Source organism: Bos grunniens, chromosome 7, assembly GCF_055505025.1.
Source record: "Bos grunniens cultivar Pamir isolate PY7600 chromosome 7, Bosgru_T2T1.0, whole genome shotgun sequence".
In the NCBI taxonomy this organism is placed as follows: domain Eukaryota; kingdom Metazoa; phylum Chordata; class Mammalia; order Artiodactyla; family Bovidae; genus Bos; species Bos grunniens.
In genome coordinates, this window is record NC_141171.1 from 5,967,301 (window position 1) to 5,984,043 (window position 16,743).

A 16,743-nucleotide genomic window follows, 5' to 3' on the forward strand; every position below is an offset into this window, starting at 1 on the left:
AAGACTTGAGGGTGTAGGTGGTCCAGGCTTGCTTTCCGAGTTCACCTCCCTTCTCAAAACACAGGGCCTGCTTGGGCAGCATTCCCGGAGCAGAAGACAGTCCCTGGAGAGGAGGAGAACCAACTGAGGTTGATGCTAAAGTTGAGATAAGGCTCAGTGGCCATTGCATCTGAATAGTGTAGCCATAATGGAGTGTCAGCTGTATGCAAAGCCCTATACTGAGTGCCTGATACCCATGGATTCATTGAATCCTCTTTACCTCACACCATACAGCAAGTTAGTACCTCTTTACTGTCCCATTTCATCTTATAACTTGGTTTTGGGTTCCTTTTGTCACAAAGACGATTTTTATTTTGAATCTATTTTTTGAATCCAGATTTCTCTGGATTTCTCTGCTCCATGGCCATCTATATTTTATTCTTAAAAAAAAAAAAATATATATATATATATTTATTTATTTATTTATTTATTTGGCTGCACTGGGTCTTAGTTGAGGCATGTGGGAATCTAGTTCCTTGACCAGGGATGGAAGCCAGGCCCCCTGCATTGGGAGGGTGCAGTCTTAGCCACTGGACCACCAGGGAAGTCCCTATATTTTATTCTAATAATGTATGTATATCTAGGCTTACCATGTCATTTGTGTGGGTGGTGGGAGGAGAGATTTGTCACCTCAGTTGTTGCACCTTTGATCCTTTCCCCCCTGGTTTGCAAGCCCACCTTTAGCTTAAACTGGGGGTCTTCACAGGGACACTGTTGTCAGTTGGTAAATTCTGGAGACATTTTTGATGACCACAACTTGGGGGGAGATGTTCCTGGCATCTTGTGTGTTAATCCCAGAAATGCTGCCTGACACCCTACAGAACACAGGACATCCCCCCAGTGCAAGGAGCAACTTGGCCTCAAAATCAGTAGGGCCAAGGTCGGGATACACTGTGTTAGACAAATTCCATCTTTTGGAACTTTTTTGGGGGGATGGTGGGGAGGGATGTCTTTGGATTCTTTCTGTGTATTCTTGGGACATGACATGCTGTTTTAAAGGGGCACTCAGAGAGAGAGATGTCATCAGCTCGGTTGAAAGAGTAGAGCCCAGGCTCAAGCCAGAGGCAGGTAGTCTTAATTATTACAACAGCCAGAGTAGCCATGGGTTCAGCAGTGGAGGCCAGGAGGCAGATGGACGCTTACCCCGCCCCCCTGCAGGGCCTGGTTGGCAGAGCCACAATGACAGGCAGGTGATGAACCCAATGAGTCAGCGGATCACTTCTGAAAAATTTAAATGACCCGGCCAACACCTCCCTAGGATAGTAGCTTGGCATTTACTGAAGCTCTTTGTGTAAAGTCGAGGTTAATCTCATTTTATAGCTGAAGACACAGATTCAGAGAAGCAACACCAGGAGGTTCCAGTCACACAACGATCCCAAGGAGGGCTGGTGTCTCACACCCACACTGTGACGACTTCTCCAGCTCTCAGTTCAGTTCAGTTCAGTCACTCAGTCGTGTCCAACTCTTTGTGACCCCATGGACTGCAGCATGCCAGGCTTCCCTGTCCATCACCAACTCCCGGATCTTGCTCAAACTCACGTCCATAGAGTCGGTGATGCCATCCAACCATCTCATCCTTTGTCGTTCCCTTCTCCTGCCTTCAATCTTTCCCATTATTAGGGTCTTTTCCAATGAGTCAGTTCTTCGCATCAGGTGGCCAAAGTATTGGAGTTTCAGCTTCAGCATCAGTCCTTCCAATGAATCTCCAGCTCTACCCACCCCTCAACACACAACACACCCCTCAGGAACATCCTGCATGCCCCTGCAACCCCGTTCCACCAGAAACTTTCCACCTGGGCTGCAAGGTCATCTCTGGGTCAGTAGGACTCAGAGCCAAACACTTTACCCCATGACGGTTTAATCTGATTCCCTCAGTGACCCCCTGAGGTAGAATTTTGCACTTTCCTCATTGTGTACAACTTAGGAAATTGAGGCTCAGACAGAGAAATTACTGGTCCGAGGTCCCACAACTGGGAAGCAGCAACACTTGACTCTTGAGCTGGGCAGATTTCCTGCATATAGCTCAGGAACACCTAGCACAACCTACACCGTGGGTCCTCTGTATCAGGGAGATAAAAATGGTCACTTGTTTGCCCAGATAGGACCAAACTGCCAAAGCACTGACATGTTTCAAAGCACCATGTTCCAAAGAACCTTCTGGTCTACTTGTTCTTTTCCCACATCCCCTTATTCTCCTCCCATGACAGGGAGCTCACTATCTATCCAGCAGTTCCATCTGTAATAAAGTCCTCCCTTACCCCAAGGAGGAGATCTGTCTTGCTGCTCCCTTACCAGCCTTCTGGAGCTGGAGATGGGGGGTGGGGATGGGGGGCTGCTCTCAATGCAGGGGCAGCTGAAACATTCAAACACCTTGATCTCTACTTAGGTTACATGGCCAATTCCCTAGTGCTCAGGCATAAGCCTAGATGTCCTGGGGCCGTAGCTCTCGCTCACCCTCAGCCAGAAAGACAAGGAGGGCACGATGCAGCAGATGTACCCCCAGGCGGCAGCGCCGGGTCAGGGGCCAGTCAGCCACCACTCCATAGCAGTGTCCTTGCTTCTGGTTAGTCAGCATCTGGATTCCTGGGGAGATTAGGAATAAGGTCATGAAGGCAGCCTCCTGGAACTGCTGGCAGAAGTTTGTGCCAGGGAACCCACTGGGTACTGCCCTCAAGCAGGGATAAACCAATGGAGTAAAATATGTGCACATGCTGGTACATAGTTGGTGCTCAATAATTGCTCATTAGCTGACTGGACAGCTGTGATGGGGAAGGGGTCAGGGAATCAGTAGATCAAGTGCCCTTCCTGTGACCCCACCCCTACCCCACAAGCCAGGCACCTACCTAGAGCATCCACAAGACATGCTTCTCGAGTGTAAGCCTCTGCAGGGACCACATGCTGGAAGCAATGCAGGGAAACAATGCCACGACCAGTGGCCCAGATGTCCAAGATCCGGCGTACCTTGGGACAGGCCTGGAGGCAGCCAGGGCAGGGTCAGAGGTTTGCCCCACAATTCCCTCTACCTGCCCTTAGCTGGGCCACCCCTGCCACAAACCTGCTACTCATCCTCATACCTGTTTTCCTGGCCGTCTTCGGTGGCTAAGGGCCTCCCAGAGGTGAACGTCTGGCCGGGCCCGTGTTCCCTTGCCCACATAGAAGATGGCCTGGACAAAAATCCGAAGGCATTCAGCCAGAGTCATTGAGAAGGCTCGGGCTGGCAGGTCCTGAGTCTTCCTAGATGAAATAGATGGCTCAGAGAGGGAAAAGTGACGAGAGTTGCCCCAGAGATAGTCCTTAATGACACAGAGCAAACTGAACCCATGTCCAGTGACCCCTTTTATAAAAGGCAGGGTGGGTAGCTGATCCCCAAGGACACTCAGCAGCTTGACGTGGATCCAATTGCCTTTTACTGATAAGAAACTGATGACCAGAGAGGGCCAGTTCCCTTCCTAAAGACACACAGCAGGACTTCCCTGGTAATACAGTGGATAAGCATCTACCTGCCGGTGCAGGGGACATGGACACAGGTTTGATTCCTGGTCTGGGAAGATTCCACATGCTGCGGAGCAACTAATCCTGGGGACCACAGCTACTGAAGCCTACAAGCTCTAGGGCCTGTGGGCCACAATTACTGAGCTTGTGTGCCCCAACTACTGAAGTCGCATGCCCTAGAGCCCACACGGCCCCAACTGTTGAGCCCGCATGCTCCAACTACTGAAGCCCTTGTGCCTAGAGCCTGTGCTCTACAAGAAGAGCACCCACTGCCACGAAAGCCTGCGCGCTGCAATGGAGAGTAGCCCTGGCTTGCCACAACTAGAGAGAGCCCGCCTGCAGCAAAGAAGACCCAGTGTAGCCAAAAATAAATTAAAAAAAAAGAAAAGACACAGAGCAGGTAAGAACCAATCTCAGAATGTTCCAGCTCCCACTTCTGAGTCATTTCTGCTCCAAGTACCTGGGGTCCAGCAGCAGATATGTGAAGCTGGACTTCACGACCCCCTCCCGCCACCGTCTGGTGGGGTCTGGCCGCTCGAACTGCTGGGCAAGTGCATCTTCATCGGCTTGGGCATCTGGGATACGGCCTGTCCGCAGGGCTTCGGCCAGCTCTGGGCTGTGCCCTGAAAAGTCTGGGCCTGGGAAGGGAAACTGGGTCAAGAAAGACAAAGGAAAGAGTGGTTCCCAGAGATGAAGGGAGAAGTAGGTTGCACTCAGAGCCAAGGGATCTTGGAAGATTCCCGGAGACTCCTTGAACTCTGGATACTCACTAGGAGCAGCCTGGGCTTCTTTCAGCTGTCGGAGGTAGCGTGGCCGGGTGAAGGATGTGATGGGACCCGGGCTCTTGCCAAGCGCCCGGAGCCCTTGCAGCAGCTCCAGGTCAGACATGGTAGGGTCCGGTGGACACTGATCAGAGGGGCTGGGGTCCCTGCCCACTGTGGCGCTCGCCTCATCCTCTGTCAGCCAGAGGGCAGCCAAATCACTGTCGGGGGATAGCTGGTCCTCTCTTGTGATGTGGGTGTCAGAAGGTCCAGGCAGCAGTTCCCAAGGGGGACTATGGGTTGGGCTCCTGTCTGGGAAGAACTTGGGGGAGGGGGAATCATCTGGCAAGGTCAGAGTCAGGGCCTGCAGATGGGCATTTAGTTCTGCCTCCCTGTCCTCCATGAGGGGTTGATGCGCCAGCTGTAGGGTACCCAAAGACCTTGGCACCCTCTGGGAGAGTCGGACACCAGCCCAGGGGGAGGTGTGGCCAGTTAGGTCCTCAGCTCCTGAGGCCTCAACAGCGGTGACAAAGGAGGTCACCGAGCTGCAGTCCCAGCGCCCCAGGGGGGACTCCAATCCACCATCTGTGTCAGCAGTCTCAGGGTGGGCAAGCAGGCCGGGGGGTCCAGGGCCAGCCTCCAGGCTCACGTCCTTGCCGTCACCTGTGCCCAGTGTTGTAGAGTTCAGCATCACATTAGGAGGACCGGAGGGGCTGGTATCCAGCCTTTTTTCACAAGGGCCTGGGCCTGGAGCAGGGGGTAAGAGGGAAGTCAGAAAGGAGGGGAAAAGGAAGTGAGAGACAAAGATCAACGTCAGATCGGACAGAAACAGGAGGGTGCAATCACAAAGAGGAAGGAGCGAGGCAGAGGCAGAGACTGACCAGAGCCCCTGGTGGTGAAACCCTGGGCATTAGACGCAGAGATCTGCAAAGTTATATCAGAGGCTAAACACTCCCAGCCGCCCAGATACCACTCACCTCCAGGCTCTGGCTCGGGTTCTGGCTTCCGGGAGCCTTTCCAGGTCCGGGTTGGGGTCCTGGTCCGAGTCTGCAGCTCCCGAAGCAGACGGGCACAGTTCTGGTGCCCCTGCTGCTCCGCCAGGTCCAGAGGCAGGAATCCGTCCTGCAGGGGTGTGGTCAGTAGGGGGCGCCCCCTTCCCTCCCTCTCTTTCTCCTTTCCTTCCTCTTTCCCTCCGGGTTTGCCTTGTTACAGACTGCGATGGGGCCCCCTACCTGGTCGCGGAGCGCGGGGTCCGCTCCCTGGCTCAGCAGCAGTTCCAGGCCCCGGCGACAGCCCCAGGCAGCGGCCACATGCAGCGGTGTCAGTGCCTCGGCCGATCTAGGGCATGAGCGGAGGAAGGGGTCAGTGAAGTATCTCCATCTCCGGGTCCGGGAGCCGTGGCTCTCAGCCCTCCATCTCTGCCCTCCAGCCTGAGATGCCACCCTTCGAACCTGCGCCCTCGAGCTGGGACCCAAACCTCTGCTCTCTGACTCTAGAGCTTCTACCGCCGGATCTGAAACTTTGATTCCCATTTTGACCCCGGCGCAATCTCATACCCTACCCTGGATCTGGTACCCTGCCTCTGCCCTTGGACCCTCAAGATCCCTCCCCAGATCCTCTAAGCTTCGCCCCCCCGGGGATTGAGTCCGCATCCTTGGACGCCGTCTTCAGGACTCCCAGGTCTGGTCCTCGTACTCGGGAGACAGCTCTCGTTCACGGAAGACCTACCCTGAGCCCACACCCGGCCTCACCGAGCGTTGGGGTCCCCGCCTCGGCGCAGCAGGGCCTCGAGGCAACACAGACTCCGTAGGTGCTGGGCTCTGGCCGCCAGGTGCATGGCCGCCGCGCCATCCTCGAGTACCAGATTGGGGTCGGCACCGCGGCGCAGCAACTCCTCCACAGATCTAGGGATAGAAGGTCAGAGTGGACCTTGACACTCGCCCCCTACCCCCACCCCTGGCCCGCCCACCCAGGCCCTGCCCTCACCGCAACTCCTCCTCCTGCAGCGCCGTCCGCAGCCGCCGCGCCAAACCTACAGCTGGGCCCATGCCCCGGCTGTCCCCTTGGGGCAGCCACCTGGTCACGCCGCCTGCCGGTTTCCAACTTCCCGCGGCGCCCTTGTGCGCACGCGCCGCTCCGCCCCTCGGCTCCTTTCTCCGCGCCTTGGTGCAGTGCAGCGACCCCAGCCAGGCTGACCGGCGCCGCATTGTCGCCCACATCGAGGGTCGGGAGCTTTAGTGCTGGTCCGAGCCCGCGACACCGAGTAGTGCCCAGGGCCAAGTGATGTTTGCTCAGGGCCAAATAATGTTTGGGGCCTCCGATAAGGGCCCGGGAGGGTGGAGGTCGCCATGTGTGCCCTATCTCTCAAAACGGTGTAAACAAGAACACACCCTGTTGGAGGGGGTGGAGCTACGATCCCCGGGACCCGGCGGTGCCCACAGGGTACCGAGTCTTCCGGAACTGTCTGCCGAGGGGCACACAGCCCTGACAGTATGTAAGGTTTCAATTAATAGCTACTGCCTGCGGAGGCTCTGCGTCGCCCGTTTTCAGCCCTGCGGAGTCTGAAGTCCATTACTTTGGAGCCCTGGGCCTCTTAGGGTGTTAGTTTCCCTATATGCAGAATGGGAGAATAATCCCTTCCAGGCTGGTGTTAAGTTGAAAGAGGGGCCTGGCACACAGGTGCCCAGTAAATGCTCCTCGGAAAGTAAAGCTGTTTCTTGATAAAGCTATTTTCGTTTTATATGAAACTGAGAAAATCTAGCTGGTAAGATTTTTTGTTTTTTTTTCCACAACTGCTCATTATCCAGTAAGATCAAGTTGAGTGATGGACGTGTTATCTCTGTTTCCCTTCCTCTGGGGAGCACCCACACTATTTCCTGATGGAACTATAAACATCTCTTCCCAGAAAGGCTTGAGCGAGGCCTGGCCAATGAGCGAGGCCTGGCCAATGAGACCACAGTTCTGGTCCATGACTGACCTAAGCCAAGGCCTGTCATAGGGGCTGCTGTGAGAGCCCTCACGTCACCTGGGCTGGGATTTGCAGAGTGCTCAGCCATATTACCCCTTTCCACAGGTTGGGAGGAAAGCAAGGCACACTGAAAACCAACCATGCAGGGTATTTCAGCTCTCCCTAAAGCAATGTCAGAGCACCTGGATACAGCCAAGCCTAAAGCTGCATCTCAGCTTCTTATCTACAAGAACCTAGCCATTCTCCTTTCAGTTCAGCGGGTGGGTTTTCTGTCACTTGCAACCCAGAAGATTTCAATGAACAGTGGACTTGGGTTAGGGAGTCTCAGATTTTTATTCTGATGACAAAAACACACAAAGCACAACAAAAATTACAGCTGAAAAACTTGGGAGTGGGAGGTGGGCTGGGAAACGGGGACTGGGTGTCTAGAGTCCCTGGGATGCTTCCTGGAATCTTAGGGTTCCTTCAGGGCTGCCCAGGTGCCTCAGATACTTCCTAGAACCCCCTCTGGGGGTCCCAAGGAGCCCAGTCTGAGAACCAGCGTTCAATGCCAAGGGTTTCATTGTACAAGAAGGTTGGATGTACAGAGATGGTTCAGACAGTGGCCTCAACCTCAGTGGCTTCATCGTCCTCCTCCAGCAGGCTGTAGGAGGCATGGCTTTGGCAAGGCCGCTGCAGTGGATGAGCCAGCAGCTTGGCCATACAGTTGTGAAGCTCAAGGGCTGGCCCAGCCAGCGCCACTTCGTACTTATAACTGGTACCCTTGGTATCCAGGCTTCCCATGAAGGCAAACATGTCCTGTGGGGCCAAGGAAGGGCTGTTCATGCAGATGTTCTGCTGACAAGCCCTCCCTGTCTTGGAGGGCCTCCCAGGAGGGGTAGCAGGGATGAGTTCTGAAGGGTAAAGAGGAGTCTGCCAGGCAGAAACTATTCCCACATTCAGCAAACATTTCCTGCCACCCACCCACCCCAAGAGGTCTCAGAGCTGGAGCCCCTAGTCTGGAGAAGCAGATGACCCCCAGCCCCCTGACACTGATCTACCCAGAGGAGCAGGGAAGGCTTCTCAGAGTAGGGACTTCCAGTTTGGGTACTGACATATAAGTAGGAGCTGGGCTCAACCCTCTCTGCTCACAGCTGGGTCAAGTGAGGCTCAGAGAGATAAGCGGCCGACTGGGGAAGCCATAACTAGTTCAGGGCTGGAATGTAAAGGACCAGCAGAGCCTGGCGAGGCAGGGAGGGAAGTGTGCTCCAGGCAGAGGGCACAGAGACAGAAAAAGCAGGAAGAGAGAGAAGCAGGGGATGTTGGGGATGAGGTGGATAGGACCCTACATGCTCCTGGGCCACTGTCTCAACAGCCCCATTAGTTCACTGCAGACAAGTGGGAAATGTTGGAATCTGACTGACCATGATCTAGAGGGGCCAGGGATGGTCAGGAGAAGGCTAATGGCAGAGTAGTGCATGAGTGGGCAGGGGCAGGTGGCTTCCCTCCTCCTGACCCCATAAGAGTACAGGTACCTCTGAGCCTGTTGCCAGGCACCACTGTGCCTGAGACATGCTGTGTGACCCTGGCCTGGTTTCTTGCCCTCTCTGAGCCTGCTCTTCCTCAGCACAGATCATAATCTAGGGGGTTGGCATCAGATGCCCTGAAGGCCCTTACTGAAAAGGGCCTCCTTTCCCTTAGGGCTGAGGCAGGTGGGTTTGGAGCCCTCCCACGTACATCCACCTGCCCCCCACACTTGCGATGGCCTCTCACCTTCCAGCTCATTTCCTCCTCCTTCTCGTCAGCGCCGTTGTGGATGTAAACAACATCAAAGAAGAAATACGGGCACTGGAACATTTTCTGCAGGGGAAGAAAGGTAGCCTTCGGGACTAGGGTCACCCCATGGCCCCATGACCACAAATCTCTAGATTCCGGGAACCTGATTCTAGGTACCCCAGCACCTGTGGTCAGGAAGTCCCTCCTAGTATCTAACCACCTTCGTGCTGGCTGCAGGCATCCTTCCTTCTCCCGGGTCTCACTCACCTTCATGGGCTCTGTCAGGGAGAACTGGGGCTGGCAGGGTGGACGGCTATAGACCAGGATGGTTCGGACCACATAGGGCGGCGGGATCGTCTGCACGTTCTCCGTGACTGGCAGCTCAGTCTTCTGCTGGCTGTGCAGCAGGAAGGGGGGAGGGTCAGAGTGCACCCTGGTGGCCCACCCTTCTCGTCCCCCCAGGAGAGCCCAGCTCCTCACCGGCTGTGTGAGGTCGCACCTGACCCCTCCCAAGCTCACTGTTGCCTCTGAGCCTTTCCCCATGCTGTTCCCTCTGCCCTGGCACCCCCCCAGCCTCACCTTTCTGCCTGACCTTGCCTGCTCCATCAGAGATTTTGCTGACCCCCAGAGCCAGAGCTTGCTCGGATTACAACTGCAGAGTCTGGTCACCACGACAGTGACCATATGGCCCACAAAGCCAAAAATGTTTCCTATCTGGCCCTTTAAAGAAAAAGTTTGCTGCCCTGCAGTTAAAACAAAGTAGTGGCAGACCACTGGGCTGTCAGAACATAAGCCAGAGGAACTTCCTTGGTGGTCCAGATGTTAAGAATCTGCCTTGCATTACAAGGGACACTGGCTGGATCCCTGGTCTGGGAAGATCCCACATGCCACAGAGCAACTATACCCACGTGCCACAACTACAGAGCCCGTGTTCCAGAGCCCAAAAGTTGTAACTACTGTGCCCACGTGCTGCATCTACTAAAGCCTGTCACCTAGAACCCGAGCTCTGGAACAAGAGACGCCGCTGCAGTGAGAAGCCCGCTCACTGCAACTAGAGAAAGCCGAGACCCAGCACAGTCAAAAAGAAATACATAAATAAACAAATTTGAAGGGGAAAAAAAGAAAGTAACACAGAGGGCAGGATTGAAAAAGAACCTCTTTTGCAAACATGCTTTCAGACAGGTAAGTGAGCAACTGTTCCAGGGGGAAAGGATGAGAAAGGAAGCCTTTCGGCCCCCCGAAAGGACTATTTCTGGGCTGTTTGGAGATTTTACCCAGAAGGGGTTCTTCTCTTCAAAGGTGAGTAATAATTTCCCCTTGGGGGACTTACATGAGGCTGAAGAGACCTTCCAGATCTGGTGGGAATGCTAAGGAGAGCACTGCAGTGTGGGTAGACAGAAGTGGGTGGTTTCCCTCCTTCAGAGCCTGGAAGAGTACACGTGCCTCTGAACCTGTTGCCAGGAGACACGCTATGTGACTCTGTTCCAGTCGCTTGCCCTCTCTGAGCTTGTTTTCCCTCAGCACAGATCATAAACTAGGGGGCTGGAATCAGATGACCTGAAAGCCCTTAGTGACTCAAAGCCCCCCTTTCCCTCAGGACTGGGGCCATTCTCCTCCCTGCATGGAAAGGATACTGAAAGTGGAACAGGAAGCTGTTTCCAGGTCATAGAGGCAGCTGCAGAGTTCACGGGGGTCCGAGGTCAGGCCAGACAGCTGCAGGGAAGACTGAAACTCAGTGCGGTGCTCTCTCACCCCTGGGGGACCCCAGCGGAACCAGTCTTGCCCCCCAGCCTCACCCAAGCAGTGTCGTCGTTCACCACCACCAGTGCAAATTCATGGCTCTTGTCAATTTTGTGTTTTGTCCGCACGAACATCTCGATCATTTTCTGGGAGACGTTGAGGGCGTTGGTTTTGGAGCTGGGGTGAGAGCGAGGTGGTGGTTAAGGCCCAGGTCATGCAGCCGGGCAGGTGGTAGAGCCCAGCCACAAACCCAGCCCAGCTGACTCTCTCCAGCTCTTGCCCTCACTGAATGGGTCCCTCTGGCCAGCCGGGGCCTCACATCTGATCCAGAGGAGGCACCCCACCTTGGCTCAATCATGGGTCATCAGGAATGCCAGGGAAGGGGAGGTAGGCTTGTGCTCAGGCCCTGCTGCCTGATCCCAATGAGACTTGGCTGCTCACAGGCCAGGACTTTGGAGTCAGCCAGGTCTCACTCTGAATCTGGCTCTGCCCATTTGCCAGGAGGCCTTGGGCAATTAACCTTGCTTCTCGGAGTTTCCAAGTCATGGCTGTGACATGGGTGGAGTGTGACAGCTGTCAAGTGCTGAGAACAGAACCCCAGTGGGCTGCAGCGGTAACATTACCAGTTATCAGGGTAACTCTCCAATCCCTCCAGGACCCAGGAGTTAGTCTCAGAGAGACAACCCTGCATTTTGGGGGCTGGGCTCCTCCCAGCCATGGTGGCAAACTCCAGCCCCCAAATAACCCCTCTTACCCATTGAATGACTCAAGCTTTGGCAGCGCCATTTCCTCTGACAGGTCCAGGCAGATGATCTGCAACAAATTTGGAGGCTAGTGAGAGCTGTGACCAGTAGTACCTGGCAACTGGATGTCATTGCAGGCCCCCATGCCACTCTGCTGGCCCTCTCCAAGCAGCCCTATGGGAGAAGGCTATATGATGACTCCCAGTTCCCAGCCAATCCATCCACTCTAGAAGGAGGCAGCTGAGGGACTTCCCTGGGGGTCCAGTGGTTAAGAATCCGCCTTCCAATGCAGCGGACAAAGGTTTGACCCCTGGTCAAGGAACTCAGATCCCACATGCCACAGGGCTACTGAATCCACTTCAGTTGTGTCCAGCTCTTTACGACCCCACGGACTGTAGCCCTCCAGGCTCCTCTGTCCATCGTATTCTCCATGTAAGAACACTGGAGTGAGTTACCATGCCCTTCTCCCGGGGATCTTCCTGACCCATGGATTGAACCAGCGTCTCCTGCACTGGTAGGTGGATTCTTTACCACTGAACCACTTGGGAAGCCCAGCTGCCCTAGGACACTAATAAAAAGGGACTGTTTTCCAGAGTGAATCCTAAAGACTGACATTTAACCCAAGGTTCCCTAACATCTCAAAGCCACAGGCCAAGCCTCTCACTTACCACTTTCTCTGGACAGTTGACCCTTGGGGTCCGCACCTGGACCTCTGGGGCTGGTGGAGGCACCTGCCACGGCTTGGGACCGGCTCCTGGAGGGTTGGCGGTCCCATCATCAGCACTGGCCGCCTCGCCCTCACCCTCACTGCGGCTGCCCACACTGGTCTGAGCCCCCAACGCCCGGTCCTCAGCCCCCTCAGGGTTGGAGCGAGTGCGGGGCCTGGGCTCAGCTGACTGCTCCTCTTCCTCCTCCTCTTCTTCCTCCTCTTCCGTGGGACAGCTGGGCTCCGCCACCTCCATGGCTCCGGAGTGGCTGGATGCAGCAGGGATGAGGGAAGCCAGGATCCTTTCCCTAGGGCTTTTAAAAGCATTTGGTTACTGGGCAGAACAGGTCATAAGCCGCTTATTGACAATAAGTCATTCCGCTCAGGGACTCAGTTTCCTCATCTGTAGGATGGGTGCCTTTTACACTTATCAACCCAGCATCCACTCTGATTTGAGATAAGAGCCTCCCCCTTTTTTTCGTAGAGCTAACCCCTTCTCTCCCCGTTTTGGCTAGGGTGCTCATCTGGCCACCATGAATGGCTCAGAGATGAGGACATGACCCAGAACACGCCAGAGAGGGGCAGTTCCGAATTGCAGGACTGGAAGGTTACAAGTCCAAAGCTGCTAGGAGCCTCTCTTGCTTCCAAGAGGGGAAAGAGAGCTTGCCTGAAGTGATGCTCACCCAGAAAATGAAAGACTTCTCAGCGCCCGGATCCAGCTATGCCTAAATTCCCTTTCTTGCTTAAGCCAGACTGAGTTGGGGGTTCTGTCACCTGAAACTGAAAATGTCTTGGTGAAATAAGGATACAAGCTTCCAGGGTTCTCCCCTCCGTAGTGACTGCTTAGGCGGTGTCTGCACACTGCAGAGGAGATCTGGGTGTTACAATTCCTTTGCGGAAAAACGGGGCGCCAGTGGAACAGTTTGCCTGTCTGGGCAATGGGTGAGGGGTGCCGGGGATGATATCTGAGCGCCTTGCAGCCCCCATAATCTCTAAGGAAAGCATAGCTGCAGCAAGAGAGATGGAGGTTAGACTGCAGGAGAAACTAGAGCTGAAGGCGGAAGCCTCAGAGCAAGTGAGGGGCTGAATTTCTGGGGCTAAGGAAGTTGGGCCTTTAAGGACGGATCCCGCACGCTTTCACCACCCAGCTTCTGCTCACCGTTGCCTGAGCCTCCTTCCTACTCATCCGCCGACCCGCTAGGAAGCCGCCATCTTTAGCAGCCGGAAGTAGTGCGGCGCGGCGCGGTCACACCTACTGGGAACTGTAGTTCAGCGGCCGAAAGCCGAGCGAAGAGATGAATGGGACGAGAGCCTTGGAAGCTGATAGGCTGAGACTGTGCTAGGAGGCGGGGTTTGGATTGTGATAGGCTGGAGTGGGAGTCGAGGGGGGCGGGATCTGGGATGCGATTGGCTAACGTGAGACAAGGAGGAGCTTTTATGTTTCTGGCCGATTCAGATTCGGTGGTCAGCCCTTCTAACGTGATAGGCTGAATCGAGGCAGAGTGGAGTAGGATTTACAATGGGAAAGGCTCAGAAAAATGGAGAAGACCTAGTTTACCGTGTGATTAAACAAAGTGGAGCTGAATTGGGCGGGATTTAGAAGAGGAGGGGCTGATTAGTGATTGATGAACTTGACCGAAACTCAGTGAGGGGAATTTTGCGGCAGAGGTGGGCGTGGTCCAGAACCCAAGGCCCCTCCCGATTATTTAAATCAGCTCCTTATTTTACAGATATTTGCAAAAATTACCAAGCCAGAACTATTTCAAGCCATCCTTCTTTTCTTCATGCACACTTCTCCCCTCAGCTCCATAACCACCTAAAAACTGAGCCTCAGTTTCTTGGTAAAATCTGTTAAGCCTGCCCACATCAGCTAAGCTCCGGTTCAAAGAGAGCCCGGAGGGGCTGTGTAAAATGAACCTTGAAGGATGGAGAATTTGCTGAAAAAACAAGAGAGGTAAGGTCATTCCAGGCAGAAGGAACTGCCTGGGCAACGGTCTGTAGGTTTTGAGGAGCCTTGGAGCTGTGAAAGTCTCTCATCAGTTAATGTAGCTGGAGCAGAGGCTAAGAGTGAGAACCTTTTTTTTTTTTTTTTAAGCAGGCCCGACCCTGCTTAGCTTCGGCGATCAGACGAGATCGGGCGCCTTCAGGCTGATATGGCCGGAACCAAGAGTGAGAATCTTAATGTTCACCCTCACGTCAGAAAATTGCCAACTTCTCTCGCTACGACCTTTGAGGGCACGGAGGCAGGAAGATTCAGCCTCGTAGAGTCTGTCAGTAGAACCAGAAAGGTTCAGACTACCCCAGGCTATGCACAGTATACATAAAAAGCACGAGAAAGGAAGGGGTGTTTCAGGCAATGGTTAAGGCATGGCCAAAGGCACCAGGGTGTGAGGGAATTAAAAAGCTTCAGCTGTTCATGGAAGAGGTTATCGTGGCTAGAGACGGGAGTACACATTGGTGCCACCCGCAGGCATAATTTTGTTAAAGACCTTGAATGCCAAGCTGAAGAGCATGAAATGTTTCCCAAGGGCAATGGGGGAGCCGTGGAGGGTGTATGAGCCAGGGAGGTGAACAGTGAGATGTCTGTCTCTGAGTCATGGGTGGGGAAGGGAGTGGAGGTGTGTGAGCCCTGGGAGGGAGCTGGGCTCGCATCCACGCTGGGGAGGAGAGGCTTGAACTCTGACTATGGATGGAGATGAGGAAGAGGCCCTTTAGAGGTGGATGCAGGAAAAATGAGCAGGATGTAGGAATCATCTGGGATCCGAGGAATTCAGCATTTATGGAGGAGAAACAGAGGAAGCAGAGATGGGGTGGTCAGAGAGGCAGTAGGGAACAAGGAGGGTGCCTTATGATTCAGTTCTCTGATGGTGCCTGCCCATATGCAAATTGGTTGTTAAAATGTCCATAACTCTGGTGTGTATATATATGTACATGTGTGTATATATGTGTGTATATGTATGTGTATGAGGAGGGCATGGCAACCCACTCCAGTATTCTTGCCTGGAGAATCCCCATGGACAGAGGAGCCTGCTGGGCTACAGTCCAAGGGCTCACAGAGTCAGACACGACTGAGTGACTAAGCACATATATGTATATATATATATATACACACACATGTACATGTATATAATGTGTATATGTATATATATATACTGGAATATTACTGAGCCACGAAACAGAATGACATTTGCAGCAACATAGATGGACCTAGAGATTATCATACTACATGAAGCGAGTCAGACAAAGACAAATATATGATATCACTTATAATGCTGTTTAGTCGCTCAGTTGTGTCTGACTCTTTGTGACCCCATGGATTGTAGCCCACCAGGCTCCTCTGTCCCTGGGATTTTCCAGACAAGAATACTGGAGTGGGTTGCCATGTCCTCCTTCAGGGATATCACTTATATGTGGAATCTTAAAAAATGATACAAGGCTTCCCTGGTGGCTCAGTGGTAAAGAATCTGCCTGTCAATGCAGGAGAGATTGGTGCGATCTCTGGTCCAGGAAGATCGACATGCCATGGAGCAACTGAGCCCATGCTCCACAGCTGAGCCCATGCTCCACTGAGCCTGTGCTCTGGAGCCCAGGAGCCACAACTACTGAGCTCATGAGCTGCAACTACAGAAGCCTGTGTGCCTCAAAACTGCTCCGCAACAAGAGAAGCCATGGCAATGAGAAGCCCACTCACCTCAAATAGAGGAAAAAGTTGACGCAGCAGTGAAGACCCAGCATAGCCATAAATAAATAAATAAAATTTTTTTAATTTAAAAATAAAATACAAGGTGTGCAGTTAAATTTGGGGGAAAAATGATACAAATGATCTTATTTACAAAACAGAAATAGACTCACAGACATAAGAAAGCAAATTTATAGTTACCAAAGGGGAAGCGGGGGAGAGAAAAATTAGGAGTTGGAGATTATCAGGTACACACCATATACAATAAACAACGAGGACCTACATAATGCACAGGGAATTATATTCAGTATCTTGTAATCCTATAATGGAAAGAACCTGAGAAAGAATAAAAAAGAATTTGTAATGTTCTAAAAGAAAAGAATAAAAATAAAAAACTTTGCTGCATACCTGAAACTAATACAACATTGTAACTCAGCTATATTTCAGAAATTTTTTTTTTTGCTTTGAAACAAAACAAAAACCTCCCATGACACTGAAGGCAGACAAAGAAACTGAGGCTCAGAAGGGACCGTCGATTGCTCAGGGGTCCCAACCCCAGGTCTGTCTGTGACTTGGAGTGGAACGAGAACGCTGACACTGAAGGGACAGTCAGAGCAAAGAAGTTCCCAGGGAAGCCAGGTGAAGAGCATCAGCCCAGAGCGGTACTCTAGCTTCCAAGAAATAAAATCTAAGGGTCAGAGTTGGAGGAGCCATGGCCTTGGGAGCAGAGGCGAGGAGGGACTGACATCTCGGGAGCTGGCCTTGTGTCCTGTTGCTGGGGCTGGAGGAAGCCTCTGCCCTTGACGAGGAAACTACACAATAGCAAGTCACATGGCTGGGGATGGGGCTTCCTGTTTCCC

General features: G+C 53.3%; 2 protein-coding genes and 1 long non-coding RNA gene across 7 annotated transcripts; 1 reads left to right on the top strand and 2 right to left on the bottom strand.

The window, feature by feature from the left end:
* Window positions 1–1,294: 1,294 nt before the first annotated feature.
* On the bottom strand, window positions 1,295–6,672 carry ANKLE1 (ankyrin repeat and LEM domain containing 1). Of its 2 annotated transcripts, none has more exons than XM_086408540.1 (9): window positions 6,279–6,672; window positions 6,044–6,196; window positions 5,525–5,630; window positions 5,270–5,414; window positions 4,302–5,039; window positions 3,992–4,169; window positions 3,114–3,273; window positions 2,883–3,012; window positions 1,295–2,622 (listed from the first exon to the last, which is right to left on the bottom strand). In XM_086408540.1, exons 1-9 carry the CDS (start codon window positions 6,509–6,511, stop codon window positions 2,462–2,464), a joined length of 2,004 nt encoding a protein of 667 aa, XP_086264666.1. In that variant the 5' UTR covers window positions 6,512–6,672; the 3' UTR covers window positions 1,295–2,461. The 2 variants fall into 2 exon arrangements, 1 of the variants encoding a protein (XP_086264666.1); XR_015166520.1 differs by having other exon boundaries at window positions 1,652–2,622; window positions 3,992–4,182.
* Window positions 6,673–7,574: 902 nt separating this feature from the next.
* On the bottom strand, window positions 7,575–13,438 carry BABAM1 (BRISC and BRCA1 A complex member 1). Of its 3 annotated transcripts, none has more exons than XM_086408547.1 (10): window positions 13,364–13,438; window positions 12,888–12,978; window positions 12,167–12,518; window positions 11,510–11,568; window positions 10,812–10,932; window positions 10,650–10,728; window positions 10,346–10,370; window positions 9,283–9,412; window positions 9,013–9,099; window positions 7,575–8,058 (listed from the first exon to the last, which is right to left on the bottom strand). In XM_086408547.1, exons 3-10 carry the CDS (start codon window positions 12,458–12,460, stop codon window positions 7,855–7,857), a joined length of 999 nt encoding a protein of 332 aa, XP_086264673.1. In that variant the 5' UTR covers window positions 12,461–12,518; window positions 12,888–12,978; window positions 13,364–13,438; the 3' UTR covers window positions 7,575–7,854. The 3 variants fall into 3 exon arrangements, with proteins under 3 accessions (XP_086264673.1, XP_086264672.1, XP_086264674.1); XM_086408546.1 differs by having other exon boundaries at window positions 12,888–12,984; XM_086408548.1 differs by lacking the exon at window positions 12,888–12,978.
* Window positions 13,439–13,627: 189 nt separating this feature from the next.
* LOC147368157 (uncharacterized) lies at window positions 13,628–15,983 on the top strand. Of its 2 annotated transcripts, none has more exons than XR_015166522.1 (3): window positions 13,628–14,158; window positions 14,300–14,373; window positions 15,685–15,983. It is a non-coding gene; the product is annotated as an uncharacterized LOC147368157 (long non-coding RNA). The 2 variants fall into 2 exon arrangements; XR_015166523.1 differs by having other exon boundaries at window positions 13,659–14,158; window positions 14,303–14,373.
* Window positions 15,984–16,743: the final 760 nt, after the last annotated feature.

Bases quoted from the DNA above. Each gene is read 5' to 3' on its own strand.
- ANKLE1 (XM_086408540.1), bottom strand. From the start codon at position 6,511: ATGTGGGCGACAATGCGGCGCCGGTCAGCCTGGCTGGGGTCGCTGCAC. The intron at 6,197-6,278 runs GTGAGGGCAGGG...TTCTATCCCTAG, and splicing joins CTGCAGGAGGAGGAGTTGCG to ATCTGTGGAGGAGTTGCTGC. The intron at 2,623-2,882 runs GTAGGTGCCTGG...TAATCTCCCCAG, and splicing joins ATGTCTTGTGGATGCTCTAG to GAATCCAGATGCTGACTAAC.
- BABAM1 (XM_086408548.1), bottom strand. From the start codon at position 12,460: ATGGAGGTGGCGGAGCCCAGCTGTCCCACGGAAGAGGAGGAAGAAGAG. The intron at 10,729-10,811 runs GTGAGGCTGGGG...TCTTCCCTGCAG, and splicing joins TGAACGACGACACTGCTTGG to CTGTCTGGCCTGACCTCGGA. The intron at 9,413-10,345 runs GTAAGTCCCCCA...CCTGCTGCACAG, and splicing joins GAAGGTCTCTTCAGCCTCAT to CCAGCAGAAGACTGAGCTGC.